The sequence below is a fragment of the Spermophilus citellus genome (genome assembly GCF_964194105.1).
Source record: "Spermophilus citellus genome assembly, chromosome: 5".
Taxonomy (NCBI): Eukaryota; Metazoa; Chordata; class Mammalia; order Rodentia; family Sciuridae; genus Spermophilus; species Spermophilus citellus.
The window spans coordinates 59,351,555-59,379,243 of NC_138186.1; the positions used below are offsets into that span (position 1 = coordinate 59,351,555).

The 27,689-nt window shown below is 38.3% G+C and overlaps 2 protein-coding genes across 6 annotated transcripts in view; one reads left to right on the plus strand and one right to left on the minus strand.

Moving 5' to 3' along the window:
* Nucleotides 1–24,171, minus strand: part of XPO5 (exportin 5) — a 51,326-nt gene extending 27,155 nt beyond the window's left edge. Inside the window, exons 1-14 of the mRNA XM_081295289.1 lie at nucleotides 23,878–24,171; nucleotides 22,425–22,546; nucleotides 21,244–21,316; nucleotides 19,596–19,733; nucleotides 19,300–19,482; nucleotides 12,151–12,177; nucleotides 11,469–11,654; nucleotides 10,952–11,028; nucleotides 7,581–7,680; nucleotides 6,188–6,271; nucleotides 5,540–5,665; nucleotides 4,474–4,564; nucleotides 2,609–2,737; nucleotides 1,698–1,828 (exon numbers count right to left, since the gene is read on the minus strand). Of these exons, the coding sequence (XP_081151415.1) occupies nucleotides 1,698–1,828; nucleotides 2,609–2,737; nucleotides 4,474–4,564; nucleotides 5,540–5,665; nucleotides 6,188–6,271; nucleotides 7,581–7,680; nucleotides 10,952–11,028; nucleotides 11,469–11,654; nucleotides 12,151–12,177; nucleotides 19,300–19,482; nucleotides 19,596–19,733; nucleotides 21,244–21,316; nucleotides 22,425–22,546; nucleotides 23,878–23,982 (1,572 nt within the window). The 5' untranslated portion in view covers nucleotides 23,983–24,171. The remainder of the gene's footprint in view (nucleotides 1–1,697; nucleotides 1,829–2,608; nucleotides 2,738–4,473; nucleotides 4,565–5,539; nucleotides 5,666–6,187; nucleotides 6,272–7,580; nucleotides 7,681–10,951; nucleotides 11,029–11,468; nucleotides 11,655–12,150; nucleotides 12,178–19,299; nucleotides 19,483–19,595; nucleotides 19,734–21,243; nucleotides 21,317–22,424; nucleotides 22,547–23,877) is intronic.
* A 119-nt stretch (nucleotides 24,172–24,290) lies between these two features.
* The window catches only part of POLH (DNA polymerase eta), a gene marked incomplete at its 3' end in the record, with an annotated part of 32,798 nt that continues 29,399 nt past the window's right edge, over nucleotides 24,291–27,689 (plus strand). For 2 of the 5 annotated variants that reach the window (XM_081295293.1, XM_081295294.1), the window contains exon 1: nucleotides 24,295–24,733. Of the gene's footprint in view, nucleotides 24,734–27,689 lie in introns of all 5 variants that reach the window. The other 3 variants (XM_081295291.1, XM_081295292.1, XM_081295290.1) reach the window with 3 other exon arrangements.

Genomic DNA, 27,689 nt, shown 5'->3' on the forward strand with positions numbered 1-27,689 from the left:
AATCCTACCACCCAGAATTCTTCTACAGAAAAAAAGAGTTGAATTTTATTTGTTCTTCTACCACTTGTCCTGACTCCTACCAAATTTCTAAAATAATTTGATACTGATAATTTGCCTCCAGCCCATATCTTTCTCCTATACACAATTCATGGTGTGGGGGGGTTACTTTATGAACCAATTAGAGTCTGATATTCTGACCAAATACCATTAATATTAAAGTTTAATGTGAACTGGGGGTGTGGCTCAGTAGTATAACTACTTGCCTAGCATGCATAGTTTTGGGGTAATTGCATCTTGGTGCTTACTGTAAAATCAGCCTAGAACCAATTAGGCACCTACCCTTCTAAAATACTGCTGGTCCCTTTGTATGCTTAATACATACCAGACAAACCCTATCATTCTATTCTCTGGCCTTCAAGTAAGATCACAACCACATGTTTAGATTCATTAAAGACATCTAGCTTAAATTCCAGAAAAGGAAACAAAGCATTTCCCTTGACTTGATAATGAGCAATGAGCTTTCTTGATATGCCATACCTATTCTATCAGATAAATGTAATTGGGGCTGGGATTGTAGCTCAGTGGTAGAGTGGTTGCCTAGCATATGTGAGGCACTGAGTTCAATTCTCAGCACCATTTATAAATAAAGGGTCATTGAAAAAAAAAGAAAAAAGATAAGTGCAATTCCAACCTATAAAAGGCCCCACTTAGTAGCAGAATGCAGACTCCCAATAGGGTTTCTTACCTACATGTTGGGATAAACTCTGAATGCCATGATTTCAAACTGAAGTGAATCAACATAAAAGCACATGAAATTCATCACCCTGAGATCTAATTTGTTAATATGTTCTTCATGAGAAAAAGCATTATATTTCACCTTCTTCAAGGGACTTAAGAGATCATGTTCACAACTAACCTAGAAAACACCAAGATACAGGGCTGGGGACATAGCTCAGTTGGTGGAGTGCTTGCCTTACTTACACAAGGCCTGGATTCAAACCCCAGTACCAAAAAAAGAAAACACTAAGATGCAATTACCCCAAAACTAGCCATGACTAATTATTTTATCTAATTAACAAGATTAACATGATATATACTGTTATCTGATTAATTATAGGTATAGCTAAGATACTGTTCTAAGAGAAGGTTGATAGGTGACATGAAGTATAGAAAATTAAGCTATTCATTGTTATTCAAGGGAAAGGGACTGATAAGCCAACATAGTATTCTGGCCTACCAGCCATAAACTGAAAAGAATGTTTTATGATAAATATCTCAAATTATCAATTCAAAGTTTCTATCACTGGTCTCTCTGTGATAGTTATCCTATCTGTGGCTCCTGTGTCCTATTAAGCTCTACTATTCATCCCCTTTTAAAAAGAATACTAAATAGATTAAGAGATGTGAGTTTTGATCCTATCTGCCATTTATTAGCTGTTTAAACCTGAGTATGTTAGGGCCGTGATGTAGCTTAATGGCAAAGCATTTACCTCGCATTTGCAAAACCCTGGTTTGATCCCCAGTTTCAAAACAGACAAAAACAAAACAAAACAAAAAGCAAAAAGAAAACTTGAGTATGTTATTTCACCTCTCTAAATCCCAGTTTCTTCTTCTGTAAGATGAATATCCAGATTTTCCTATCCCCCTGATAGTTTACAAGAGATCAAACTCATGTAGTCAGCAAGGGAGTTACTTACTTCTTTCTCTAGTGTTCGAAACATCTGGTTGATCACACTTTCCAAAAAAAAAGTCATAGCTTCCCACTGCACAAATGAAGGTGAGAAGATGGAGCACAGGCCTCCTTCTCCAGTTCCAGCTGTAGAACAGGCTTTTGAAACACACATGCAAACATTCATTCAGCATGGCAAGAACATAGAAGACAAAGAAAGACAACACAGCCTCAGAGACTGCTTGGTGATTTTTAAGAGTTGAAGGAACAGGGTGATCTTGGGCAAAGAAAACCATGTGTGCTAAAGGCAGAGAAGGGTCCCTACCCTGCTTATATCTGTAATCCCATCAACTCAGGAGGCTGAGGTAGGAGGCTCATAAGTTCAAGCCAGCCTCAGCAACTTAATAAGGACAGCTTAGCAAAACCTTGTCCTTTATTTTTGTAAAAAGGGCTGGGGATGTGGCTTAGTGGTTAAGCACCCCTGGGTTCAATCCCTGGTACTAAAAAACAAAAACAAAAAAAGAATAATCAAAGAAGGATCTGAATTCATCTCTATGAGCCTTGTCTGTTGAAAATATACATATAACGATTAAAAACAGTGCCTAACTCATTAGAGGCACTTAATAAATATTAATTAATGCCTCTCTATCATTTTATGGAATATTCATGAAAATCCAAATAATTAAGATATTTGTGATCATAAACAATTCTTCCCATAAGGCAATGATAGGGACATGGTTTTGTGCTAATTAAAAAAAAAAAAGTAGTGTCAGATGAAATGTTCTCTCCTTTGAGCATTTTCATTTGCTCACTCCCTAGGAGTAAGAACAGCTGTCTTTTAATAGTATTAATATACTGTTCTGAAATATGACTCAGGTTTATTTCCTATGTATAGTTTTGATATAATACTTCACCAATGTTAGGAATGAAAAAACTCACAGTTCATAGATCCAGCATCAACTGAAGTTGATAGCTGATACTTAAGCCACTCCCCAGCCATCTGGAAACTAGTCTTGGGATCCAAACGACATGCCAATCTCATCACTTCTCCTTGCTGAGCTCGGGATGCTGCAAAGATAAGGACATGAATCAATAACTGGCACATAACAGTTTATTAGAACAGATGAATAAAATGTGGTGTATATATGCAATGAAATATCATTGGCATTAGAAAGACGTACTGATACATGCTACAAGGAAGAATTTTAAAAATATTATGTTAAGGCTGGGCACAAAGGCACATGCCTGTAATTCCAGTGGCTTGGAAGGCTGAGGCAGGAGGATCTCAAGTTCAAAGCCAGCCTCAGCAACTTAGCAAGGCCCTAGGCAACATAGTGAAACTGTAACTCAAAAATAAAAAAAATAAAGGAATGATAGTAGAATGAATTGGACATTATTAACCTATGTATGCTTGCATGATTACATGACCTGTGTAACCCTACATCATGTACTAACAGACGAATGAGAAGTTATACTCTATTTATGTATAATGTGTCAAAATGTATTCTACTGTCATATATAACTAATCAGAATAAAAATAAATAAATAAAAAAGTCTGAGGTTGTGGTTCAGTGCTTAAGCACCCCAGGGTTCAATTCCTGGCCCCACATCCCACAAAAAAAAAAAAAAAAAAAAAAAAAAAAATGTCTTAAGTGAAAGAAGGCAGTCACCAAAGACCATATCTTATGATTCCATTTTTTTTAAAAGTATTTCTTTTTAGATGTTGATGGACCTCTATTTTATTCATTTATTTATATACAGTGCTGAGAATTGAATCTAGTACCTCACACTTGCTAGGCAAGTGCTCTAACACTAAGCCACAACCCCAGCCCACTTATGATTCCATTTATCTGAAATGTTCAGTATAGGTAAAACAAAGAAAGATTATTGGTTACACATGATTAGTAGGAATGAAGAAACTGAGAAGTAATTTTTGGTGGACAAAGGGTTTCTTTTTGGGGTAATGACAACATCCTAAAATGCATTTGTGGTGACAGTTGCACAATTCTCACAAAAATACTAAAACCACTGAATTATATACTGTAAGTATGTGGTAAATGAATTTTATCTTAATGGTTATTTTAAAAAGAAAGAAAATTGGGCTACAAAAACCCCAGAACAGAATTATGACATTAGGATATAATGGGTTTTCCCACTCTTTCTGGGAAGGATAAAACCACATGGTGAGATGGTATTTAATTATAAATATGAAAAAAAATGTGAGGGTATCTTAAATATGGTTACTGTCCCTAAACATCAGTGTTTAAAGACTACATATCTATATGTTTGTGGGGTGGAACACATACTATGCCTTGGATGCAGTCCCAGAATCCTGCAAAGGGAAACCAGACAACGCTGCTGTCCAGATTTGGGGATCTTTTTATTTTTTGATATCAGGTTGAACTCAGGGGCTCTTGACCACTGAATCACATCCCCAGGCCTATTTTGTTTGTTTGTTTTGTTTTGTGGTGCTGGGGATCGAACCCAGTGTGTTGTGCATGCAAGGCAAGCACTCTACCAACTGAGCTATATCCCCAGCCACCACCACTCCCGCCCTATTTTGTATTTTATTTAGAGACAGGGTCTCACTGAGTTGCTTGGCACCTCACTTTTGCTGAGGCTGGCTTTGAACTTACAATCCTCCTGCCTCAGCTTCCTGAGCCGCTGGGATTACAGGCAAGTCCTACTGCACTGGGCCAGATTTGGGGATCTTTGATCAGAACCCCAACTGACATGAATCACTCTTCATAATACTAGATGTCATTCTGAGATTTTTGGGAGAAATGCCAGATTATATCACTTACAGTTGAAGAAAGCATTGAAGTCTTCATCACTATCAAAATCAAATCGAGAATATTCACAGCTAGGACTGTCTGTCTTAGAAGGAAAACCCATCTGGAAAGAGACAATTGGAGTAGGAGATGAAAATGATGAAACTAAAAGGGTGCTTAAGCTTAAGGAACTCAAGCACTTTGTGATTTAAAAATAGTTAAAGATTTGCATTAGATATTCTATGACAAATAACTGCTTCTGTTCCACTCAAAAGCCAGTTTATTCCCAGCTCTAATATTCCTCATAGTGGTAGAAAAGAGAACACTTTTAGCTGATACCTTCCTTCCAAGGTCCTCAGAGACTCTACTTCTGAATTTTGTTTAAGGTCTATGAATACAAAGTTCCAAAATAAAGTGATAATTTAGCACGCAATAAGGAAGAATTGAGAACTATTTGCCTCATTAAATGCTAAACACTGGGAATAAATATATGGAACAACGTGTTCCATTCAAAATAGGTTTGAAGATCATGGCAGAAAATTAGAACATAGTACATGCTAGCTAAATTCATTGAGCAATTAAGGGGATGCTTCAATGGGCTCCACACTCTTGCTTTAAAATTAGGATTTAGAATCTGTAAGCTATGAGAATTCTTAGCAAACCTCAGAATTCATGAGTAACTCTATTGAAATGGACAATAACTTGTGCTTCCACTCTCACTTTTTTCTCATTTGCCTTCTTGACTCTCATTTGACCTCCAGGAACAATGTTTAGACATTTATTTCTTCTTGGAATATTCCTGACTCCACCTCCTATGTACTTCCAAAGCATTCTGCTTTTAACTCCTGAATAGCAACTATCATATTGTATGGTCACTGCTCTTGATGTAGCACCTAGCCCAATACTTGATATGTAAATGGTCTAAAACAAAGAAGGGCAATCATAATAACCCATTTATGGCCTTCTTTCTTCCCAAAGAATAAAAAATATGCCCAAGGAAAGGATCTTAAGTGGTCACAAAAAGGCTATCAATGATGCCAATCTTATAATTATGCGTATTCACCTACATGCCACATGCTTAGATTCCCTTTATATATACCTTGACCAAGTTAGTCATAGAAGCACGAAGATATTTTGGTATTATTGCTAACAGCAAAGGATCACGAGATAGGATCTCATGTCTGAAAAGGGCTCCCCAAGTCATCTGAGTTGAAGACCGTAGAAACTAAAGCAAAAAACAAAACAAACTCAGTTAAGATTTGGATTCTAAATAATTAAGACTATTAGCCTTGTAGTCATCATCTACATTTTTCACAAATAAATCTCTACAAGACTTTGAAACTTCCTCTACTGCAACACATCAGTAACAACTGCTCACTATGAACCACACGTTAATAGGACAGGTGATGGGGTCAGACCACTCCTTGGAGAGTAGTCTAAACTCTACTTTCTTTTTCATGAGAAAGGATACTGAAATCTGTGTGACAAAAGAAAAATTGTGAAGATGAAATTAATTTTATAACAACATAATTAAAATGTTGTGTTTAAAGTCCCTTTAACACCAACCCACCTGGGACAAACCTCTCACTCAGCATTATCAGAATTTTACCTAAGAGAAAAAGCACATATACTCATTCCTAGGGCCTGAAGAGTCAAATTTTAAATAGGAGTTGCTATACTTAAGGGCAAAGTGCAGATTCTAGTTCACCTAGCTAAAATTCTGAGAAATTATCTGTATAAAGTTTACCTGACTTGGGTGGGTTGTAAAAGCAAGAAAAGATTCCAGATATTTTCCAAAATTCACTGGTGTTTCTACATCAGAATCTATGCCCTGTAGGAGAAAAAAACTATATTAATGATGCTGATGGGGGCTGGGGATGTGGCTCAAGCGGTAGTGCGCTCGCCTTGCATGCGTGCGGCCCGGGTTCGATCCTCAGCACCACATACCAACAAAGATGTTGTGTCCTCCGAGAACTAAAAAATAAATATTAAAAATTCTCTCTCTCTCTCTCCCCCCCTCTCTCACTCTCTCTTTAAAAAAAAAAAAATGATGCTGATGGGGTAGAGACTGGGGAAGAGAGGAACAGTGGAAGAGTAATAAATACAGATAACTTATATCCTCAAAAAAGTTGTGGGCTGTGGGCATAGCTCAAGTGTAGAGTGCTTGCTTAGCATGTGGTGAGGCCCTGGGTTTGAACCCCAGCACCAACAAAAAGATTCAGTTTTGAAAGAACTTTGTACTTCCTTTTGGCTAAAGAAAAGCAATATTCCAAGAGAAAAAAACAAAACCCCAAAACAGAAAATCAAAAAAAAAAAAAAAAAAAAAAAAAAAAAAGGAAAGGAAAGATACTAGCTGGGTGCTGTGGTGCATTCTTGTAATCCCAGCTACTTGGGAGGCTGAGGCAAGAGGATCACTGAGGCCATGAGTTTGAGACCAACCAGGACAATACAGTGAGACCTGTCTTAAAATAACACCCCCCCCCCCAAAAAAAACCCAAACCATGTTGTGGTTCAAATAGTAAACTCAAAGAAACTATTCATTTCAGAAATTACATGAAGAAAACAAAACAAAACATATTATTTCTTTAGACCTGGCTTATTTCCATTTCTTACCTGACCTATTAAATACCCATTCAATGATATAAAAAGGCATAGCATTAATTGCAAATGTCTGCCCTATCTCCTAACTTGTAAGACAAAATTAAATATTCCTCTAAAGGCAGATTTTTCCAGTTTAATCAGACTTAAGTTTTCTTTTATGATCTAATAATATATCTGTTAGACTAGGAAAGGGTTTTTTAATCGATTCCATGTTTTGTGTTCTGTTAATTCAAGTAAACAGAACTTGAATAGGTAATATGCTCAGGATATTAACATACAAATTCACAAGAATAAAAACATTAACTTTATAGAATAACAGACTTGCCTGTTTGTTGCTAATAACTGAGACTTGTTAAAAGAAATTTCAATCATTCAAACCCTATTAAAATAATTTGAATTATATAATCATATAAAATAATCTAAAGACAATGCCCCATCAAATTACATTAATGGAATCTGCAACCCTTTATAGAAATGTCATTTTCTAAATGCTCTTCTCAAACATTCTGAAGTTCTTCAGAAAGTAAGCAAATGCTCACCAGCAAGGCACACAGCTGATTGCCCAGTGCACACAACACCTGACAGAGTCTCTTCAGGAAGACATAGTGTTTTTCTATCAAGCCTCCTCCATCAGCAGTCCTATACAATGAGAGAACAGTGTGATTAGCTGTCAAGAGAAGCAATAGATTCCCATAAATGGAACTAACTGTGATCAGTGCCTCACCACTCAAACCAAAGTTAACAAAAACCAAACACTCAAAGACTGATGTGCAATATGGTTCAGTGCAATCTCCTCCCTTACTAGATACTCTAGTTCTGGGCACCATACAGTCTTAGTATTTTGGGATGATAATGTGAGCTCTGTGCATGACTGGATAAAACAAAGTAGACATTTATATGAACAGCTGCACAAAATGGCACTGTTAATACAGGTAAGACTTGGAGAGATCATCGGAGAGTATTTAACAATTCCTTCAACCACTGACAATATAAAAAGGACTATAATAAAAACCTGACTTTGTGTCTCGCTTCTCCAAATCACTTAGTTTGGGCCTAACAATCAAGTAGAATCCAAAAATAATTTTGCTAAATAAAAAATTATAACTTATTTGCTGACAAAATATAACCTGAAATGACATAGGACTATTCAAACTAACAGCAATGAATAATAACTAATATAAACAACAGCCATTTTAGCTGACTCCTACAGGCATTAGAGTATAATACAGATTACATGAGCCTCAGGATACATAGGGTTAGGCTCTAGGGATGTTGGTTGTTTTTGGGTTTTGTCTTCTTTGGTACTGGGAATCTAACCCAGAAGCACTTTACCACAGGGTAAAGCTACCCCAGCCCTTTATGTTTTATTTTGAGACAGGGTCTTGCTAAGTTTCTTAGGGCCTCACTAAGTAGCTGAAGCTGGTCTTGAACTTGGGATCCTCCTCCCTAGTTGTTGGGATTACAGGTGTACGCCACCATATCTGGCTCTAGCTCTGTGATATCAAAGAGCAGTTCAGTGCTATGGCTTTAACACAAGCCGTGGAGCCTAATTGCCTGGACTGAATCATAACTTTACTACCCCTGGGTCTGATATGGTATCCACCGCATAAACAGAGGTGAGACACCCCAGTTTCTATCTCACGGTCTCTACAAAACTACAGAATGGACCTAGAAGCAGTAACTACAGAGACTACATTAAAGATGTCTCTGGGGGCTGGGAATGCGGCTCAGGTAGTAGCGCGCTCGCCTGGCATGCGTGCGGCCCGGGTTCGATCCTCAGCACCACATACCAACAAAGATGTTGTGTCCGCCCAGAACTAAAAAATAAATATTAAAAAAAAAAAAAAAAAGATGTCTCTGTTTTTTGTTTGTTTGTTTTAATAACGGGGATTGACCACACAGCCACATCCCCAGTCCTTTTCATTTTAAGCCAGTCTTGTTAAGTTGCTGAGGCTGGCTTTGAACTTGCAATCCTCCTGCCTCAGCCTCTCAAGTCACTGGGTGTGCACCTCCATGCCTGGCCTAAAGATGTGTTATTCATTTAAGTAACATGATCCCTGAAAAACATTTGCTGTCTCCTTAGGAAAGTAAACTATGATAAATGCCATATTAGTAAGAGATATTAAGAGGGCTGGGGCTGTAGCTCAGTAGTAGAGCACTTGCCTAGCACTGTGAGGCACTGGGTTCCATCCTCAGCACTCAGCACCCCATAAAAAATAAACAAACAAACAAAAAATAAAGGCATACTATCTACTGTGGGAGGCCAACCTTACGGGTGACTGAGTTACACTCCCCAGCTGGGTGCTGAGGCCCTCAGTCACAGAAATGGGTGTGTCTTCCTACAGCCCCATGCGTGAAGCTATGTTCACCTGTTCCTTTGTAGTATAACCCCTTGCCCTGTTTAGGATGGAATCTTCCATGGAAGTGCCTTGTGTGTGTCCCCTCCTCTTACTGTGCCCTTGGGTGTGGCCTACCCAGGTGTCAGTCAACCTGCTGATAGTGGACATCATGAAGATAGACTCAGCCCCCTGAAACCTGACCCCTTGCCTCATTTGAATGTCTCCTCAATAAAAGGGGTCAGCACGTGCTCTCTCTCTCTCTCTTTCTGCAGACCCTTAAGGTCAGAGGAGCTGTCACAGCAACCCCAAAGAAAAAGGTATTTGTGTATCTTGTGTGGTTATTTCATGCAGCCCAGTTAGCAACTAGAGTGACCCCTGAGCCTTTTAGTCGAGAGAACAGAAACCCGGCAATCTACAACTGCAGAGAGAGAGAGAGAGAGAGAGAAAGAGACAGTAAAGATAATAAGAGATTCAAGTAGTACATATGTATCTCACACTTTTTCATTTGTCCTTAGGACAAAAAGTAAGTGAACAACATTAAAAAAAAAAAAGGGTGTTGCAACAACTTCAACTATTTACAACACACAGTTCTACTTGATTCCCTGGTAAGAAATTCTTATCAGGAAATGCTTAATATTTTCCAGAGCAACTAGAAGAAAATAAGCAAAATACATTATTTCAGTATGCAGCATGTGTTTCAGGCCCACATCTTAGTTTTTTCCTGCTGTTTCCAATAGTCTCAGCACTGACAACTTTAAGAGAATAGGAAGGGAGTGTCTGGAGTTCTCCACTCAAGGCAAGCCCCAGGATAGACTCTGGCCCAGCAGACCTGAGCATTATCAGACTTGGTCACCAAGGCTACTTGGAGGACCAGGGATCACTGGAAGCAGAAGACACAGTACAAGAGATTAGCTTTCTGGGGAGAATGGATGCTGAGTCAACAGCCACAACTTATTTCTTTCAAGAGACCTTCAAATTGATTGAACAGTCCTTTTAAGATTCTTATTTTCCTTTTTGGTACCAGGGTTTTAATCCAGAGGCTTAAAACCACTGAACCACATCTCCAGCCCTTCTTATTTTTTATTTTGAGACAGGGCCTTGCTAAGCTGCTGAGGTTGGTTTTGAACTTGCAATCCTCCTGCCTTATAGTCCCGATGTGCTGAGATTACATGTGTACACCACCATACCTGGCCGCCAAGACTGTCTTATTTTCTTATCCATAAATGCTGTTAATTCACTGCTAGTATTTACAGGAATTTAAGACATGGCCAAATAAGACATAAAAATTATAAAAACATATTGTGAGGGTCTGGGGTTGTGGCTCAGTGGTAGAGCGCTCACCTAGCATGCACGAGGCACTGGGTTCGATCCTCAGCACCACATAAATGTAAAATAAAGATACTGTGCCCACCTAAAAATATTTTTAATAAATATATTAAAAAAAACACCATATTGTGGGGCTATGTGTATAGGTCAATGGTACAATCTGTACTGGGCATACACTGAGTTCAAAACCAAAATAAATAAGTAAAACAAAACACTACAACACACTGAAAGATAAAGATACTCACTGTGCAGCAGAGAGTATATAATGCATGGCAACATCTCCAAATAAGACCATCAAGGGCTTCCGGTCCTCCAATTTTCCCTAGACCCAATTTTAGGGAAATGCAGTCATACATTTTATATTACTAAAAGTCTCAAAGTACTAACATCTTCTATATCTATATAATCAAATACACTAACTTTATAATAATTTATTATATACCCAGGGCTTGCTGAACACTAGAAAAAAAAGAAAGCCAACTCTTTCAAACCAAATCTGAATAAGACTTATAATTTTAAATGTTGGGAAAGAATGCTGATACAACATTTAAGTAAATTATATACACAGAGAATATTCCTATGGAGAAGAGTCACAGTCTCATTTTTTAGCCAAGAAAAATTAAAGCCAGTCTTTGACTTAACAGTAAATGAATGAGCTTTACACTTTTAAGTCTTTCTGTTATAACATAACATGCAATTAAACACATGCATACCCTAACTCAGAAAACTAAAGGTTAAAGTCAGTTGGAAGTAACAACTTACTTTTCTGCTGACTGCAATGAGAAGACACTCAGCGGCTCCTAACTGAAGTTCCTGTTCATTCAGAAGCAGGCAGAGTATCACCAGGAGTTTACAGTTTTCAGCAGTAATGTGACTCATAGACACCCAGTCAATGTAGCCTGCTAGAGTATTCAGTGCTGCAACTCCTACCCGACAATTTGCTTGAGCCTGTGTGAAAAGAAATCACTTTTGACTACGAATCCCAACAGATAAGAATGCTGTGGTTGGGCTGGGGCTGTATCAGTGGTGGTGTTCTTGCCTAGCATGCATGAGGCCCTGGGTTTGATCCTTAGCACCACATAAAAATAAACAAATAAAATAAAGGCATTCTGTCCATCTACAACTATAATTTTTTTTTAAATAAAAATACTGTCGTTATAACTGAACAATGTACTCATGTTAACAGATGCTGATTGAGAACTCAAAAGATTTTCTTTTGATATTCAACCACTTCTCAATGGCTTTCTCAGAATCCATCAATAAGATCATACTGGTCTGTGTGGCCATTTTATCTTTTTTTAAGAAATCCCAAATATTTTAACTTTACCTCCCCTTTCACTACAGCTCAGTAATCAAAAAGACCAAAGGCTGAGGTCACTAGGTCTATGCATCCCCACACTTGAAAGCCTAAAAGAAATCTTCCAACTCCATAAAGAGCTCTTACCTTTGACTCCTGAGAAGTATCTGCCTTCTGAAAGAAAAAAAATCCAATGTATTTAGTAAATAAAAGGCTACATAATAACTTTCCACTCCTATAATTAAGGGTCTTGAAAAATAATTGTTAATTACAGACGCAACTTTTAGGGGGCTAGAGGTTTAGTTCAATGGTTGCCTAGTACAAGGTCCTAGATTCAATTTTCAGCACTGCAAAAACAAACAGATGCAACGTTTTCTTTTAAAGATCATTTTTAAAATTGGTGCATTATAATTACTCATTATCAGATACAATCTGACAACTGATACGTCCCCCCTAAGAACAAGAAATTAAAGCAAGAAACAATGAATACATTAAAAAATTAAATGAATACATTTAATACATTAAAATTAAATGAATAATCCCACTGGCTCAGGAGGCTTATGTAGGAAGATTGCAAGTTTGGGGCCAGCCTCAGTAACTTAGAGATCCTGTCTCAAAATTAAAAAAAATAAAAACAAAAAGGGCTGGAGATGTAGCTTAGTGCCTAGTATGTGTGAGCCCCTAGGTTCTATCCCGTCCTAAAATAATATTAAAATAAATACAACATAGGACCATGTATATGTGAACATAACTACACAAAAATAAGCAAAAATGTTAAATGCTATATATATCAAAATAATGGCTGTTCAATACAAATACAAATACAGATTTTTATCTTAATATTTCAAATTCCATTAAAATGCTACATGTGGCTAGGGTTGTAACTCAATGGTGAAACACTTGCCTAGCACGTGTGAGGCACTGGGTTTAAACCTCAGCACCACATAAAAATAAATAAATGTATTGTGTTCATCTACAACTAAAAAAAAATTAAAAATTAAAAAAGCTACATTCATAAATCTGAAGTATCTAAAATTATATTTTCCTAAGAAAGTTCTGAAAGTAAAATTAAAAATAACTCCTGAAGACAATTAGAGAAATAATACAAGCAGGAATAACAATTCTGCAGTACCTGAAAGTTATCATCATTGGGATCAAGAATTCATAAAGTGACTACAACCAAGTCCAACAAACCCTTCACACTCCAATAAATCCTTCATAACTCCTGGAGCTAGTGGAGGAGCCAGGATGATGAAATAGGGGGAGAGCCTATTCAAACCACATTTGTTTAGCATTTAATCTACTCCACAATCAGGAAAGTGAAGAATGGAACTAGAGAAGGAACTAGGGTGAACAGAGAAGTTCAAGGTACAAAAGATAGCTCTTGGTATACTCTGGTCTTACCAAGACCAAATGTGGTAGCCTGGTTTAACAAATGGAGAGGACAGGACCAAGGCAAAGAAAGTAGACCACAGTGGATGTTTCTAACTTATGCCAAGAATCATCACCAATCAGTACTGCTGTGGCATATGCTTCATCTAGGCAATCTAATTATTCAGAATTTGAAAAACCAATAGACTGAGCTGGGTGCAATGATGCATGCTGTAATTCTAGCTACTCATAAAGCTAAAGCAGGTGGATGGCAAGTTCAAGAATAGCCTTAGCAATTTAGGGAGACCCAGTCTCAAAATAAAAAATGAAAAGGACTAAGGATGTAACTGTGGTGAAGTGCCCTGGGTTCAATTCCCAGGACCAGGGTTGGGGGGAAGAAAGGAAGAAAATCATGGACTTCACTGATTATTGTTATAAACAGAAGACTATTTTTAATGCTATAGTGTTGTGATGCTTTTCTCATAAAATATGTGGCCATTCATCTTTAAAATACATATCACTGCCAGGCATGGTTGCTCATGCCTGTAATCCCAGGAACTGGGGAGGGTGAGGCAGGAAGAACGCAAGTTTGGGACCAGTTTCAGCAATTTAGTGACACCTTCAGCAATTAAGAGATACCTGGGGACACGGTGGGGGGAAAGCTAGGGGCTGGGGTTGTGACTCAGTGGTAGAGTGCTCGCCTAGTGGGTGCAAGGCCCTGGGTTCAATCCTCAGCACCACATAAAAAATAAATAAATAAAACAAAGGTATTGTGTCCAACTACAACTAAAATATGTGTGTGTGTGTGTGTGCGCGCGCGCATATATATATATAAAAACAAAGTGAAACACCCAATATCAAAATAAAAAATAAAAAGGACTGGGGATGTAGTTCAGCGGTAAAGCATCTGTGGGTTCCGTAAGAGGTGGGAAAAAAAAAAAAAGGAAATTACTAAATGGTTACAGTGTAGCTCTATAGGTTCTAACTTTCCCAAGAAAATTCCTTTATTATTCTAAAATATCATCATATTACTGTTTACTGTTTGGAAATTCTTTTTGGTAATAATAGAAACTGAATCCAGGGGTGGTCTATCACTGAGCTATTTCCCCAGCCCTTTTCACTGTTTTTATTTTGAAACATGTTCTCACTAATTTGCCCAGACTGGCTTCAAACTTGTGATCCTCCTGCCTCAGCCCCTGAAGTCACTGGATTATAGGACTGCACCACTGTGCCCAGCTCCAGTGTTTATAATTTCTTTAATTTCTCAGCTCATCTGATGCAAATGCTGCTATATTATAGAATTAAGCTATCTTCTTTTCTGTGGAACACTATCCTTTCTGAGCAAAAGGATTCTTCCCTAAGAAAATGTATTGACTGAAAGCCACCACTACTAACTTACTATTTCTTAAGACTATAAAAATACATCTATTTCAGGGAAAATTGTCCTGAATCCTATAATCTAATAACCCAAGTTAGGGATAAAATATATCAGAACTTCTGTCCCTTTCCCCCCCAAAAGTTGGCCCATCTCATAAAAGGTATGAGCAGCTGGGAACACTGGCACGCTTCTATAATCCCAGCTGCTCAGGAGGCTAAGGCAGGAGGAGTGCCAGTTCAAAGCCAGCCTCAGCAAAAGCAAGGCACTAAGCAATTCAGTGAGACCTCTAAATAAAATACAAAATAATTCTGGGGATGTGGCTCAGTGGTGGAGTGCCCCTGAGTTCAATCCCCAGTACCCCACCCTCCCCAAAAAGGCATGAGTAGGTTCTCCCTCTCGGACAATTTTTTCCCTTCTCTTAGGGATTATGTCTTAAGGGAAAATGAAAAGAATACCCTGCCCCATTCCTGACATACAGGTTTGTAATGTAAATATTTTCTTTTGAAGAATCTTGGAGGGCTGGGTTGTAGCTCAGTAGTAGAGGTACCACGCACCTGTGAAGCACTGGGTTTGAGCCTCAGCACCACATAAAAAACAAAGTTATTTAAAAAAAGAAAGAAAGAAATTGGGTCTGGGGTTGTGGCTCAGCGGTAGAGTGCTCACCTAGCACATGCATGGTCCTGGGCACTTTTATTTTATTTATTTATAAAAATAAATAAATAAATAAAGGTATTGTGTCCAACTACAACTAAAAAATAAAATATTTTAAAAAAAATTAAGGGCTGGGTTGGTGGCTCAGTGGTAGAGCACTTGCCTAGCATGTTTGAGGCACTGGGTTCAATCCTCAGCACTGCATATAAATAAAATAATTAAATAAAGGTCCAACAACAACTAAAAACAATATAATTTTTTTTTTTAATCTTGCAAGTATTTTGGAGACTCCATTATAAGTCAAAACAACAGCTAATAATTCCACTGCAATTATTTATTAGAGAATCTTCAATAACTACTCTCTGAATGTTCAGAGACAATAACTGGAATTTAGGGTTGTTTTGAAGAAAAATAACATACAAAGTGCAAACAAGTGTATAGCATATATTATGTATTCACTAACAGCTCATAGTACTTTATTCTTATCATTTGCATCAGTATCTAAAATTTATTGAAAAAACAGACTTAATACATGTGTCAGGGACGTTTAAAAAAACACCTATTTTAATTAATTCTGATTTCTTTTCTTTTGGGGGGAGGCAGGTACTGGGGGTTAATTGAAATCGGGGGCACTTGCCACTGAGCCACATCCCCAGACCTATTTTGTAATTTTTATTTAGAGACAGAATCTCACTGAGTTGCTTAGCACCTCGCTTTTGCTGAGGCTGGTTTTGAACTCATGAGCTCCAGAGAAGCTGGAATTATAGGCATGCACCATTGTGTCTGCCTTCTAATCCTGGTTTTTGAAATAAATAGTTTGGAGATTCTGGATTGGGGTACTTCTTTTTTGCAGTTTTTAAAAAATTGGTACATTATAGTTATATGTAATGGTGGGATTTGTTGTTACCTATTTATATACGTACACGATGTAACAGTGGGACTAACCTGATTATGGGGTGTTTAGCAGCATTCCTGGCCTCTACACACTAGATGCCAGTAGCAATCCCCTGAATTATGACAAGCCAAATATTTCCAGATAGCAGCCAAATGTTTATCTGGAAATATTTCAGATAACAAAGAGGCAAAATCACCTTGAGAACCACTGTACTAACTTTCAAACCGCCTTCTTCTGAAAGGTGTCTCCTATCCTAAAGACAATGGTCAGAAAGACAGTGTCTGGCTTACCTTTTTCTGCAGAAGAATAGCCTCCTCAGGAAGTACAAAATGCCAAGGATCATGTGGTAAAGATTAATCAATGTGACAATTGAAACCAGGATGAAATAGGACACTGCAATTTAAAAGGATACTACATCTTGACCTATCAGAAATCTGGGTTTTCAAATATTAAATATTAACCTTTATGTTTATGCTGCTTTAAGAATTTTCTTACTATATAAAAGGTACTACTTTTTCTGGTAGATATGGAAACTCCACTGAGTCGATTTTTGAGAAAATTTGTCCTACTTTCTCGTGTTATCCAGTTTTTTGCCCATGAAATGTCCTTTCCTTTTGCTGAACTAGACACCCTAGTAACTTGCCTAAAGAGAATTTTTTTTTTTATTGGTTGTTCACAACATTACAAAGCTCTTGACATATCATATTTCATACATTAGATTGAAGTAGGTTATGAACCCCCAATTTTACCCCAAATGCAGATTGCAGAATCACGTCGGTTACACATCCACAATTTTACATAATGCCCTATTAGTAATTGTTGTATTCTGCTACTTTTCCTATCCCCTATTATCCCCCCTCCCCTCCCATCTTCTCTCTCTACCCCATCTACTGTAATTCATTTCTCTTTATTTTCCCATTCCCCTCACAACCTCTTATATGTAATTTTGTATAGCAATGAGGGTCTCCCTTCATTTCCATGCAATTTCCCTTTTCTCTCCCTTTCCCTCCCATCTCATGTCTCTGTTTAATGTTAATCTTTTCTTCCTACTCTTCCTCCCTGCTCTGTTCATAGTTGCTCTCATTATATCAAAGAAGATATTTGGTATTTGTTTTTTAGGGATTGGCTAGCTTCACTAAGCATAATCTGCTCTAGTGCCATCCATTTCCCTGCAAATTCTATGATTTTGTCATTTTTTATTGCTGCATAGTACTCCATTGTGTATAGATGCCACATTTTTTTTTTTATCCATTCATCTATTGAAGGGCATCTGGGTTGGTTCCACAGTCTAGCTATTGTGAATTGTGCTGCTATGAACATCGATGTAGCAGTATCCCTGTAGCATGCTCTTTTAAGGTCTTCAGGGAATAGTCCGAGAAGGGCAATAGCAGGGTCAAATGGTGGTTCCATTTCCAGCTTTCCCAGGAATCTCCAAACTGCTTTCCAAATTGGCCGCACCAATTTGCAGTCCCACCAGCAATGTACAAGTGTACCCTTTTCTCCACATCCTCGCCAGCACTTGTTGTTGTTTGACTTCATGGTGGCTGCCAATCTTACTGGAGTGAGATGGTATCTTAGGGTGGTTTTGATTTGCATTTCTCTGACTGCTAGAGATGGAGAGCATTTTTTCATGTACTTGTTGATTGACTGTATATCCTCCTCTGAGAAGTGTCTGTTCAGGTCCTTGGCCCATTTGTTGATTGGGTTATTTGTTATCTTATTGTCTAATTTTTTGAGTTCTTTGTATACTCTGGATATTAGGGCTCTATCTGAAGTGTGAGGAGTAAAAATTTGTTCCCAGGATGTAGGCTCCCTATTTACCTCTCTTATTGTTTCTTTTGCTGAGAAAAAACTTTTTAGTTTGAGTAAGTCCCATTTGTTGATTCTAGTTGTTAACTCTTGTGCTATGGGTGTCCTATTAAGGAATTTGGAGCCCGACCCCACAATCTGTAGATCGGAGCCAACTTTTTCTTCTATCAGACGCAGAGTTTCTGATTTGATATCAAGCTCCTTGATCCATTTTGAGTTAACTTTTGTGCATGGCGAGAGAAAGGGATTCAGTTTCATTTTGTTGCATATGGATTTCCAGTTTTCCCAGCACCATTTGTTGAAGATGCTATCCTTCCTCCATTGCATGCTTTTAGCCCCTTTATCAAATATAAGATAGTTGTAACTTTGTGGATTAGTCTCTGTGTCCTCTATTCTATACCATTGGTCCACCCGCGTGTTTTGGTACCAGTACCATGCTGTTTTTGTCACTATTGCTCTGTAATATAGTTTGAAATCTGGTATCGCTATACCGCCTGATTCACACTTCCTGCTTAGAATTGCTTTTGCTATTCTGGGTCTTTTATTTTTCCATATGAATTTCATGATTGCTTTATCTATTTCTACAAGAAATGCCGTTGGGATTTTGATTGGCATTGCATTAAATCTATAGAGAACTTTTGGTAATATGGCCATTTTGATGATATTAGTTCTGCCTATCCATGAACAGGGTATATTTTTCCATCTTCTAAGATCTTCTTCTACTTCTCTCTTTAGGATTCTGTAGTTTTCATTGTATAAATCTTTCACCTCTTTTGTTAGGTTAATTCCCAAGTATTTTATTTTTTTTGAGGATATTGTGAATGGAGTGTTTTTCCTCATTTCCGTTTCAGAAGTTTTGTCGCTGATATACAGAAATGCCTTTGATTTATGCGTGTTGATTTTATATCCTGCCACTTTGCTGAATTCATTTATTAGTTCTAGTAGTTTCTTTGTAGACCCTTTTGGGTCTTCTAGGTATAGAATCATGTCATCTGCAAATAGTGATAATTTAAGTTCTTCTTTTCCAATTTTTATGCCTTTAATTTCTTTCGTCTAATTGCTCTGGCCAGTGTTTCGAGAACTATATTGAATAGAAGTGGAGATAGAGGGCATCCCTGTCTTGTACCGCCTAAAGAGAATTTTAATCAATAAAAGGGAAAATAGGACTAATGTAGGGTGGAAAATTCCTTACCATTTGCTGGTATTTATTTACATTTTCCTGAAGTGTGTTAAGTAGAAAACTGAAGATCCTTTCCATTTTCTGGGTTAATGTTTGCTGGATATCCCTTCTTCTTTGAGGAGGAAGTGTCTGAAAGGTCACTACATCCTCTGCCAGTCTCAAAAGGATAAACATCACTAATTCTGTTTGTGTTTCCTATACCAACAGAAATAAGGTAGTTAAAACTAAAGCACCTTATTCAATATAGGTATGCCCAAAGGCTATTTCCAAGACCAAGCATGCAGAGTTGACACAGCTGCACTCCTTACCCCTAGTCTAGAGAGAGTCTCCAACTCCATTAGCATGTCAGGCCAGTGCTGTGGCCACTCTCGTTTGATCATCTCTACCATAATTCGAGACAGAACATCTTTAATGTGATTCTCCTCTTCCAAAATGTTCAATGTTCCCTGAAAAAAGACAAGAGATACTAAGAGGTTTGCAAGACTGAATTCTAGTCAAAAAACAAAAGCAAAACCAAAACAAAACTGGGCCATGAGAGCATACAAAACCCATCAACAGGTCTGTTTTAAAATTAAACAGAACCAACAAACCTGTTCTCCATGTCTGAGTCATTTGTCCTTCATTCTCACCCATCATTCTTCCCATTTAAACTTAAGTGTGGGTTGCATTAGCTAATAAGGTGGCTGTCACAAGGCCAAGAAAACATCACTGTTCTAAGGAAAGTCAAAAGTTGCTTCATTTTTTAATGAGGGTCAGGGTGGAAGAGTTTAGAAATAAGGTGTATACTGAGAGGTTGATAAAAATGGGAGGGTATGGAAGAGCAATTGACTGTTTTTCCCATAATCCTAGTATTAGAAAATATAGAAAAATTATTATTGGTATGAAGTTTGATGTCAAAACTAATGAATTATGACTCTGTCTCCCCAGAATGAAGAAAATAGCTGAATTAATTCATGTTTTGTTTTGTTTTTTTAGTACTGGGGATTAAACCAGGGATGATCTACCACTGAGCTATATTGCCAGCCTTTTTAGTTTTATTTTTTATTTTGAGATGGGGTCTACCTAAGTTGCCAAAGTTGGACTTAAACTTGCAATCCCACCGCCTACTTCAGTGAGTGGGATTTTAGGTATATGCCTCCACACCGGTCTAAATTCAAAAATTTGAAGGACATTTTTTTCCCCATTAATGTCATAAAAGGGGAGGGGTAGGAATTATTTCATACCCTTTGTTTAAAAAAAAGAAAAAGCTGGGCATGATGCTACACACCCATAATTCCAGTGATGCAAGAAGCTGAGGCAGGAAGATCACAACTTTGAGGCCAGCCTCAGCAACTTAGTTAAGACCCTCAGCAAGTTAGCAAGACCCTGTCTCAAAACAAAAAATATAAAAAAACAACTGGGAATGTAGCTCAGCAGTTCAAATGCCCTTGGATCCAAATCCCCAGTACCATAAACCCCCACACCAAAAAAATATAAATAAATTAATTAATTAAAAAAGGGAAAAAGAATAAAAGGCTATGGGTTGTAGCTCAGTGGTAGAGCGCTCACCTAGCATGTTTGAGGTGCTGGGTTCGATCCTCAGCACTACATAAAAATAAAAAAATAAAGGTATTGGGTTTAACTACAACTATTTTGAAACAAATTCTATCTACATGTTTTTCATCACTAGTATCACATCATGGTTGAATTTGGATGAAAGGAAACAAAGTAGAGAGTGTTTCAGTCCCACTTAGATTTAACATTATTCATCCATTTGTTTACCTTCTTTGCTTTGTCTTTATAATTTTAAAAAAGAAGTCAAAATAAGGGTGATTAATTAAATCTAGTAAGATAAATGTGATGAATTACCATTTTTGTGATGCCTGCAGGTAATCGTTAACATTCTACTATTTGAACCAGTAAATTTTTATATGAACATTGTGTGAAATTACGTTTTCCCACCCATCCCTTCCTTACATTTGCGATCAGCTCCATGACACTGTTCTTCAGATAGACCTTCTCTAATCGAGACATGCTGTTCCACCGAAACCTGGCCACCAAAATGCATAAAATAAACAGAACCTTGTTAGGAGTCTTCACAAAAGAATAACTTTGATTCCTGCATTCAATTATGCTGGAGATTTCATCAAATTTTATCTTGATTTTGTGTCCTTCAGAGAATGGACAAAAACAGCCCACAATTAACCAAAATATAATAGAAAAAGTCTTGGGAAAAGGTTTTATTCATGCTGTGGTCCATTAATTAGAATCCTAACAGGATGTGTGCCACAAAGTAGCTTTTTCCCATGATTTTATTGATAGGCCAAAAGAAACTATCCATCTAGAGCAACTCTAACAAAATATTTGCTTCTCAGAAAATATAATTTTGAGCTTGGCATGGTGGTGAATGCCTGTAATCCCTGTGGTCTGGGAGGCTGAGGCAGGAGGACAGCAAGTTCAAAACCAGCCTCAGCAACTTAGCAAGGCCCTAAGCAATTCAGAAAGACCCTGTCTGTAAATACAATACAAAAAAAGGCTGGGGATGTGGTTCAGTGGTTAAGTTTCCCTGGGTCAATTCACAATAACTGCCTCCCCACAAAAGAAAATATAATCTTGATACTACTACTTCTCTTACGTTGGTTTACAAATTTATAGTACAATTTCAGAAACTGGCTAAGTCTTCAGATAGGTGTTGAAGGTAGGAGACACAAGTTAGGAGAGAGGTTTTCGGTTATCCTCATACAATCCTATTTTGCATGTGCCAAAGTAAACAAATAAACAAATGAATGAATGACCAAAAAAAGACATTGTCTAATCAGAGATTTGTTTACCTACCTACTGAATTATTCTACAAAGGCCTTGAGATCTGCTAGCATATACTAAGAGTTCAATAAATGTGGACAAATGGAGTAGTAGCTATCAACTAATGCTTGTTGAATGCTTTCTATGTACCACACCTTTTACACAGATGAAGAAACTCAATAGGAAAAAGGTTAAAAGTCCTAAATGAGTGCTCCTGGGAGGTCCTGAGAATGTTGTGGCAATCATTCTTTTCTTCCTGGGGATTGCTCTTTTCTACTGTCTAAAAAGCATCTCTATAGTATAAGAAAGACTTGCTTTCTCACAGACTTTAGTGGCAATGACCAAGAGCTCCTTACTTGACAACATGTTCCAGGATTTGAAGACCAAAATGTCTGATGATGGCAATTTGTGTTTTCTCAGCCAACCTCAAGCCACAGGGGACACAGATAGGGCACTTTTCTTTAAATTCTTCACAAAACTGAAAGAAGAAAAGTTAGTATTTCTTTTGGGAGGTCAAAGAGGATAGGGACCAAAAAATATTAAAAACTTCAAAATTAGCTGCTTTTTAAAGTTGCAAAAACCTATATAGATATCATACTAAAAGAATAAACTAGATTGATATTATATTAATAAAGAACTGGTAAAACATTCCTTCTACTTTGATGGTTCTAGATTTGCCATGCTGTGGTCAACACTAGCCTAAGTCCGAAAAGAAACTACCTAAAGGGATAAAAAATTGTTAAGAGATACACTCTTAGGGACAGAACGACAATTTCTAGAATTTGCTTTAAAAACTGGGGGGGGGGGTATAAAGAGAAGGGTGGCAAAATCCATATCCCAGCTGAATTAGATGATAGGCACATAAAGATCACTATAGTATTCTAATTTTATGTCTATTAAAATATTTCCTAATTAAAAACAAAACTCAAATAATTCTGATTCCAAACCCTGTGGCATACATATAGTAGAGTTTCCTCCAAGGGGCGCTCATTCTGTGAAGTTATATGATCTAAAACATGTATGAGTACTTTCTCCTAAACAGTCATTTCTCACAGCTTACATACATTGTTTAATGGAGCTCTATTGTATTAGCATCACCGTTTGTGTCAGCTTCCAAATTGCAACACTTGAATCAGTCTCCTGAGCAGAGCATCCGGATCTCAAGAAAACTGCTTTCAGGAAACCAAAAAGGCCTTGTAAAAATGCAAAGCAAGTGGTAGAAGTTCATCTTTGCGCAAAATAGCCTATGAATACCACACACTAGGAAACATGGGAGGACTGTGAGAATAAGACCAGAAATGCCCAACACAGATGGGACAGTGAGATAAATGTAAGGCTCTAATATAAGTAAAGGGCATTCAGGGAGACTGGCGGTCGATTAGGAAAGGTCAGGTGAGCGGGTTAGCAGGAAGACCATAAAGACTGAAGGTGGCCTGGGGGCGGAATCTGCACGTGCGCCTCAGGAAAGCCAGGGATATGGGGATTGAAGGTTGAATATGAGGGTTAGTCCGTGGCGAAGGAGTCCTGGTGCATCAAGAGTAAAAAGTGAGGAAGGAAGAAGACAAGGACAGTGAGACGTGGAGGCTGGGATAAGAAGCGACTAGAGAGTCCGGGGCGCAGGGCAAGCGCGCGAGTGCAGAAGCGGGGGTGGAAGACCTGAGCTGGGCCGCGAGGGGAAGGCCCTCGGGAGTTGGAAGGGAGTTCCAGAGGCCTCGTGGGCTGGAGACGACCTGATTTAGGGGCCGCACCGGGGCGGCCTGTCTAGGGGAGGGTCTCAGGGCGGGCCCAGGACGCTGGGACCCCAGCTACCTTGAGGGCTTCCAGCCGGTAGCGCTGGGTGGAGCTGGGGTCCATCATGACGGTCACCGCTTTCACCAGCTGCTCGCACAGAGCGTTCACTTGATCCATCGCCATGGCTAACGCCACGCGCCGCGAGCGCACACTACGGCCGTCCCGGGAGCACGAGGCACGGACCGCTCCCTTCGCGGGACCACACGTTGGAACCGGGCCGCGGCGGGCTGGGAGAGTGGGAAGCGGGAGGAGGAACGTGAGCAGCAGAATGTACAGCCGGGGAGGACCAGGCGCTGCGCACGCGCCCGATCTGCCACTGCGCACGCGCCCACGGAAGTGGTGGCTCTCTTGTGACGGTTGCTCCTGGGGGGTGGAGCGAGAGACGGAAGGACCCGGCTGCGCAGGCGCCTCAACTGCCCCTTGAGTCGCGCGCGCTGTCGGACTTTAGTCGGCTGGGTTAACAGACTAGCGCGAAGCCCTTAGGGAGATTTTTTTGGGATTTCTGCGCCTATTCTTCATCATCACGGGGAATAAATCGCGAAACCGACTGGCCTGCTCTAGACCTCTTCGTTTTCCATCCAGCGGACACTGATCTCCCGCAACCGCGGCTTCCGTTGGCAAGTTTTTTTTTGTTGTTGTTTTGTTTTGTTTTTGGTACCGGGGATTGAACTCATTGTACTCGACCACTGAGGCACATCCCCAGCCCTATTTTATATTTTATTTAGAGACAGGTACTGAGCTGCTTAGCACCTCGCCATTACTGAGGCTGGCTTTGAAGTCGCGATTCTCCTGTCTCAGCCTGCCGAACTGCTGGGACTATAGGCGTGTGACTACGCGCCCGACCCAGTTGGCAGTTTTGCCAGGTGTCGCCTTGGTAAGAATATTTAGAACCGTGCGGTGTCGATGTTCAGACTTTTCACATTGCTTTGGCTATTGGTTTTATGATTTGACTGATGACTCATTGCCCTGAAATTATGTGAAAAATAAAACATGCCAACTGAGAGAAAAGACCGCGAGATTGCCTCTAAGGAGATTTTTCTTGTAGGAAAAAAATGATACTTTCCCGTATGCCTCTTAAATCTTCCCCTTCATTTGAGCTCTTTTCCTGGATGTGTTACTACTCGATCAGTTACAAACTTGTTTTATGTAGATTGGGATAAATCAAGATAGTAAAGATTGAATATTCCTGCAGTTTGGTAATTTGCCGAATGCTGTATCTTATTTCAAAGTAGTATAATCCTTATCTGAAAGCAGGGTTTTGCTAGAATTGTGTTCATTTCCATCTTTGCAAAACTCTTGCTTTTTTCCAGTAAATACGTAAATTAGAAACCTCTATTGATTTATTATCTGTCAGTCTGAATATTTTTGTGTGTGTGATTTTTGTGCTTGGCAAATGTTTGCTGTCCTTTAAATCACTGCTTCTTCTTTCACTTTTGGTGTTTGTATTTAATATGGTGCTTACCCTGCATAGTCGTTGTCCTTTGTGACAATGCATTTACTATTTTCTGGCGTTATCTGTTTTAGTACTGCAGAAAACCACTTCAGAAGAAAGGAATTTCTGGCATGTTGTGGTTTTTTAACTTATGAATGTTTAAACTATCACATTCTGTCTGTTTTAGGCGAGTGGTAGATTGGAATTTACAAGTTATTCCTTGAATATTCTGATTTTCTTAAATATGTGTTTTCTTTCCACTAGCCATCCAGCTTTGTAGTTGCATGGTACCTTTTTTCAAGGTGAATATTAATTTTTTTATTTTAATTAGTTATACATGTCAGTAGAATGCACTTTGATACATCATATGTAGATGCAATATAATTTCTCATTCTTCTGATTGTATGTGATGTAGAATCCCACTTGTGATATAGTTATAAATACATAGGGTAACAAGTCTGACTAATTCTACTATCCTTCCTACCTCCATACCCCCTCCCTCCCTTCACTCTCCTCTACCTAATCTAAAGTAACTCTATTCTTCCCCAGCCCCCCTACCCCTTATTGTGAATTAGCATCCCATATCAGAGAAAACATTCAGTCTTTGTTTGGATTGGCTTATTTTGCTAAGCATGATATTCTCCAGCTCCATCCATTTACTGGCAAATGGCCTAATTTTATTCTTCTGTAAGGCTAATATTCCATGTATATATGAATCTCACATTTTTCTTCATCCATTCATCTGTTGAAGCACACATTAGATTGGTTCCATAGTTTAGCTATTGTGAATTGAGCTGCTATATACAATGATGTGGCTGAATTGCTGTAATATGCTGATTTTAAGTTCTTTGGGTATAAACTAGGGAGGGAGATGGCTGGGTCAAATCTTGGTTCCATTCCAAGTTTTTTTTGAGGCATCTCCATACTTCTTTCCATAATGGGTTGCACCATTTTGCAGTCCCACCAGCAATGTATGAATGTACCTTTTCTCCTACATCCTTGTCAACATTTATTGTCACTTGTGTTCTTGATAATTGCCATTCTGACTGGGATGAGATGAAATCTTAGAGGAGTTTTAATTTGCATTTCTCTAATTGCTAAAGATGTTGAACAATTTTTCATATATTTGTTGATCGATTGCATTCTTTGAAATGTGTATTGAGTTCTTTTGCCCATTTTTTGATTGGGTTACTTGTTTTTTTGTGTGTTTTTTGAGTTCTTTATATATCTTAGAGATTAATGCTGTATCGGAGGTGCATGTGGTAAAGATTTTGTCCCATTCTGTAGGCTCTCTATTCACGTGATTCATTGTTAATTTTTAAAAACCTTTTTAGAATACAGTTGGGTGCTTACTCAGCTGTATAACCTGTTTCTCATATTTAAATCATGCTTTTCTGGTGTTTCTGTAAGTACCTTATTTGCATTAGACTATTTGTTCCCAGCTCTGCTGTATATTAGAATTATCTGTATGGCTTTTAAAAATCATGATTCCTAAATTGTATCTATACTAATTACATTAGGATGTCTAGTAGTCAAGAGTGTCAGATTTGAGAATATTTAAAGGTTCCCAGGTGATTCCAATATAAGCAAAATTTGGGAGCTGCAGATGATATTCCTTCTACTAATATTGCTAACAACGTTAAATAAACAGTTAAATAACATTAGTATTCACTCTTTTTTTTTTAAAAGAGAGAGGGGGGAGAGAGAGAGAGAGAGAATTTTTAATATTTATTTTAGTTATGGGCGGACACAACATCTTTGTTGGTATGTGGTGCTGAGGATCGAACCCGGGCCGCACGCATGCCAGGCGAGCGCGCTACCGCTTGAGCCACATCCCCAGCCCCTAGTATTCACTCTTTAAAAAAAAAAAAAAAAAATATTAGTTATTGATGGTCCTTTACTTGTTTATATGTGGTGCTGATAATTGAACCCAGTGCCTCACACATGCTAGGCAAGTGCTCTACCACTGAGCCACAACCCCAGCTCCTAATGTCCACTCTTAAATATGTAAAGTTATTTTTCTACTACTCATACCTTTGTCCATGAAGTGTGGTCAAAAATTTGCATGAATAGAAGAATCATCATTAGAACACTACAAAGTAATTGTTGTAGGTGGGATCCACTGATAGTTTGTTCAGTGGTTGAAAGTGTAAAGAAAAACAGACTATTTACATGGTATCAAAGTATCTTCTTCCAAGATAGTTACAAAAGGAAAAATAGTAACTTTACAGGAGAAACTTGATATACCCCATCTTATCATGGTTAACATCACCAGTAAGAAGATATATTGACAGCATAACCTCTCTTCCATGTGATGCACTGAGAAAAGATCATCGCTTTTTGATATTCTTGCCAAAAATGCATAATCTCAATCATGAGAAAATGTTAGACAAACACA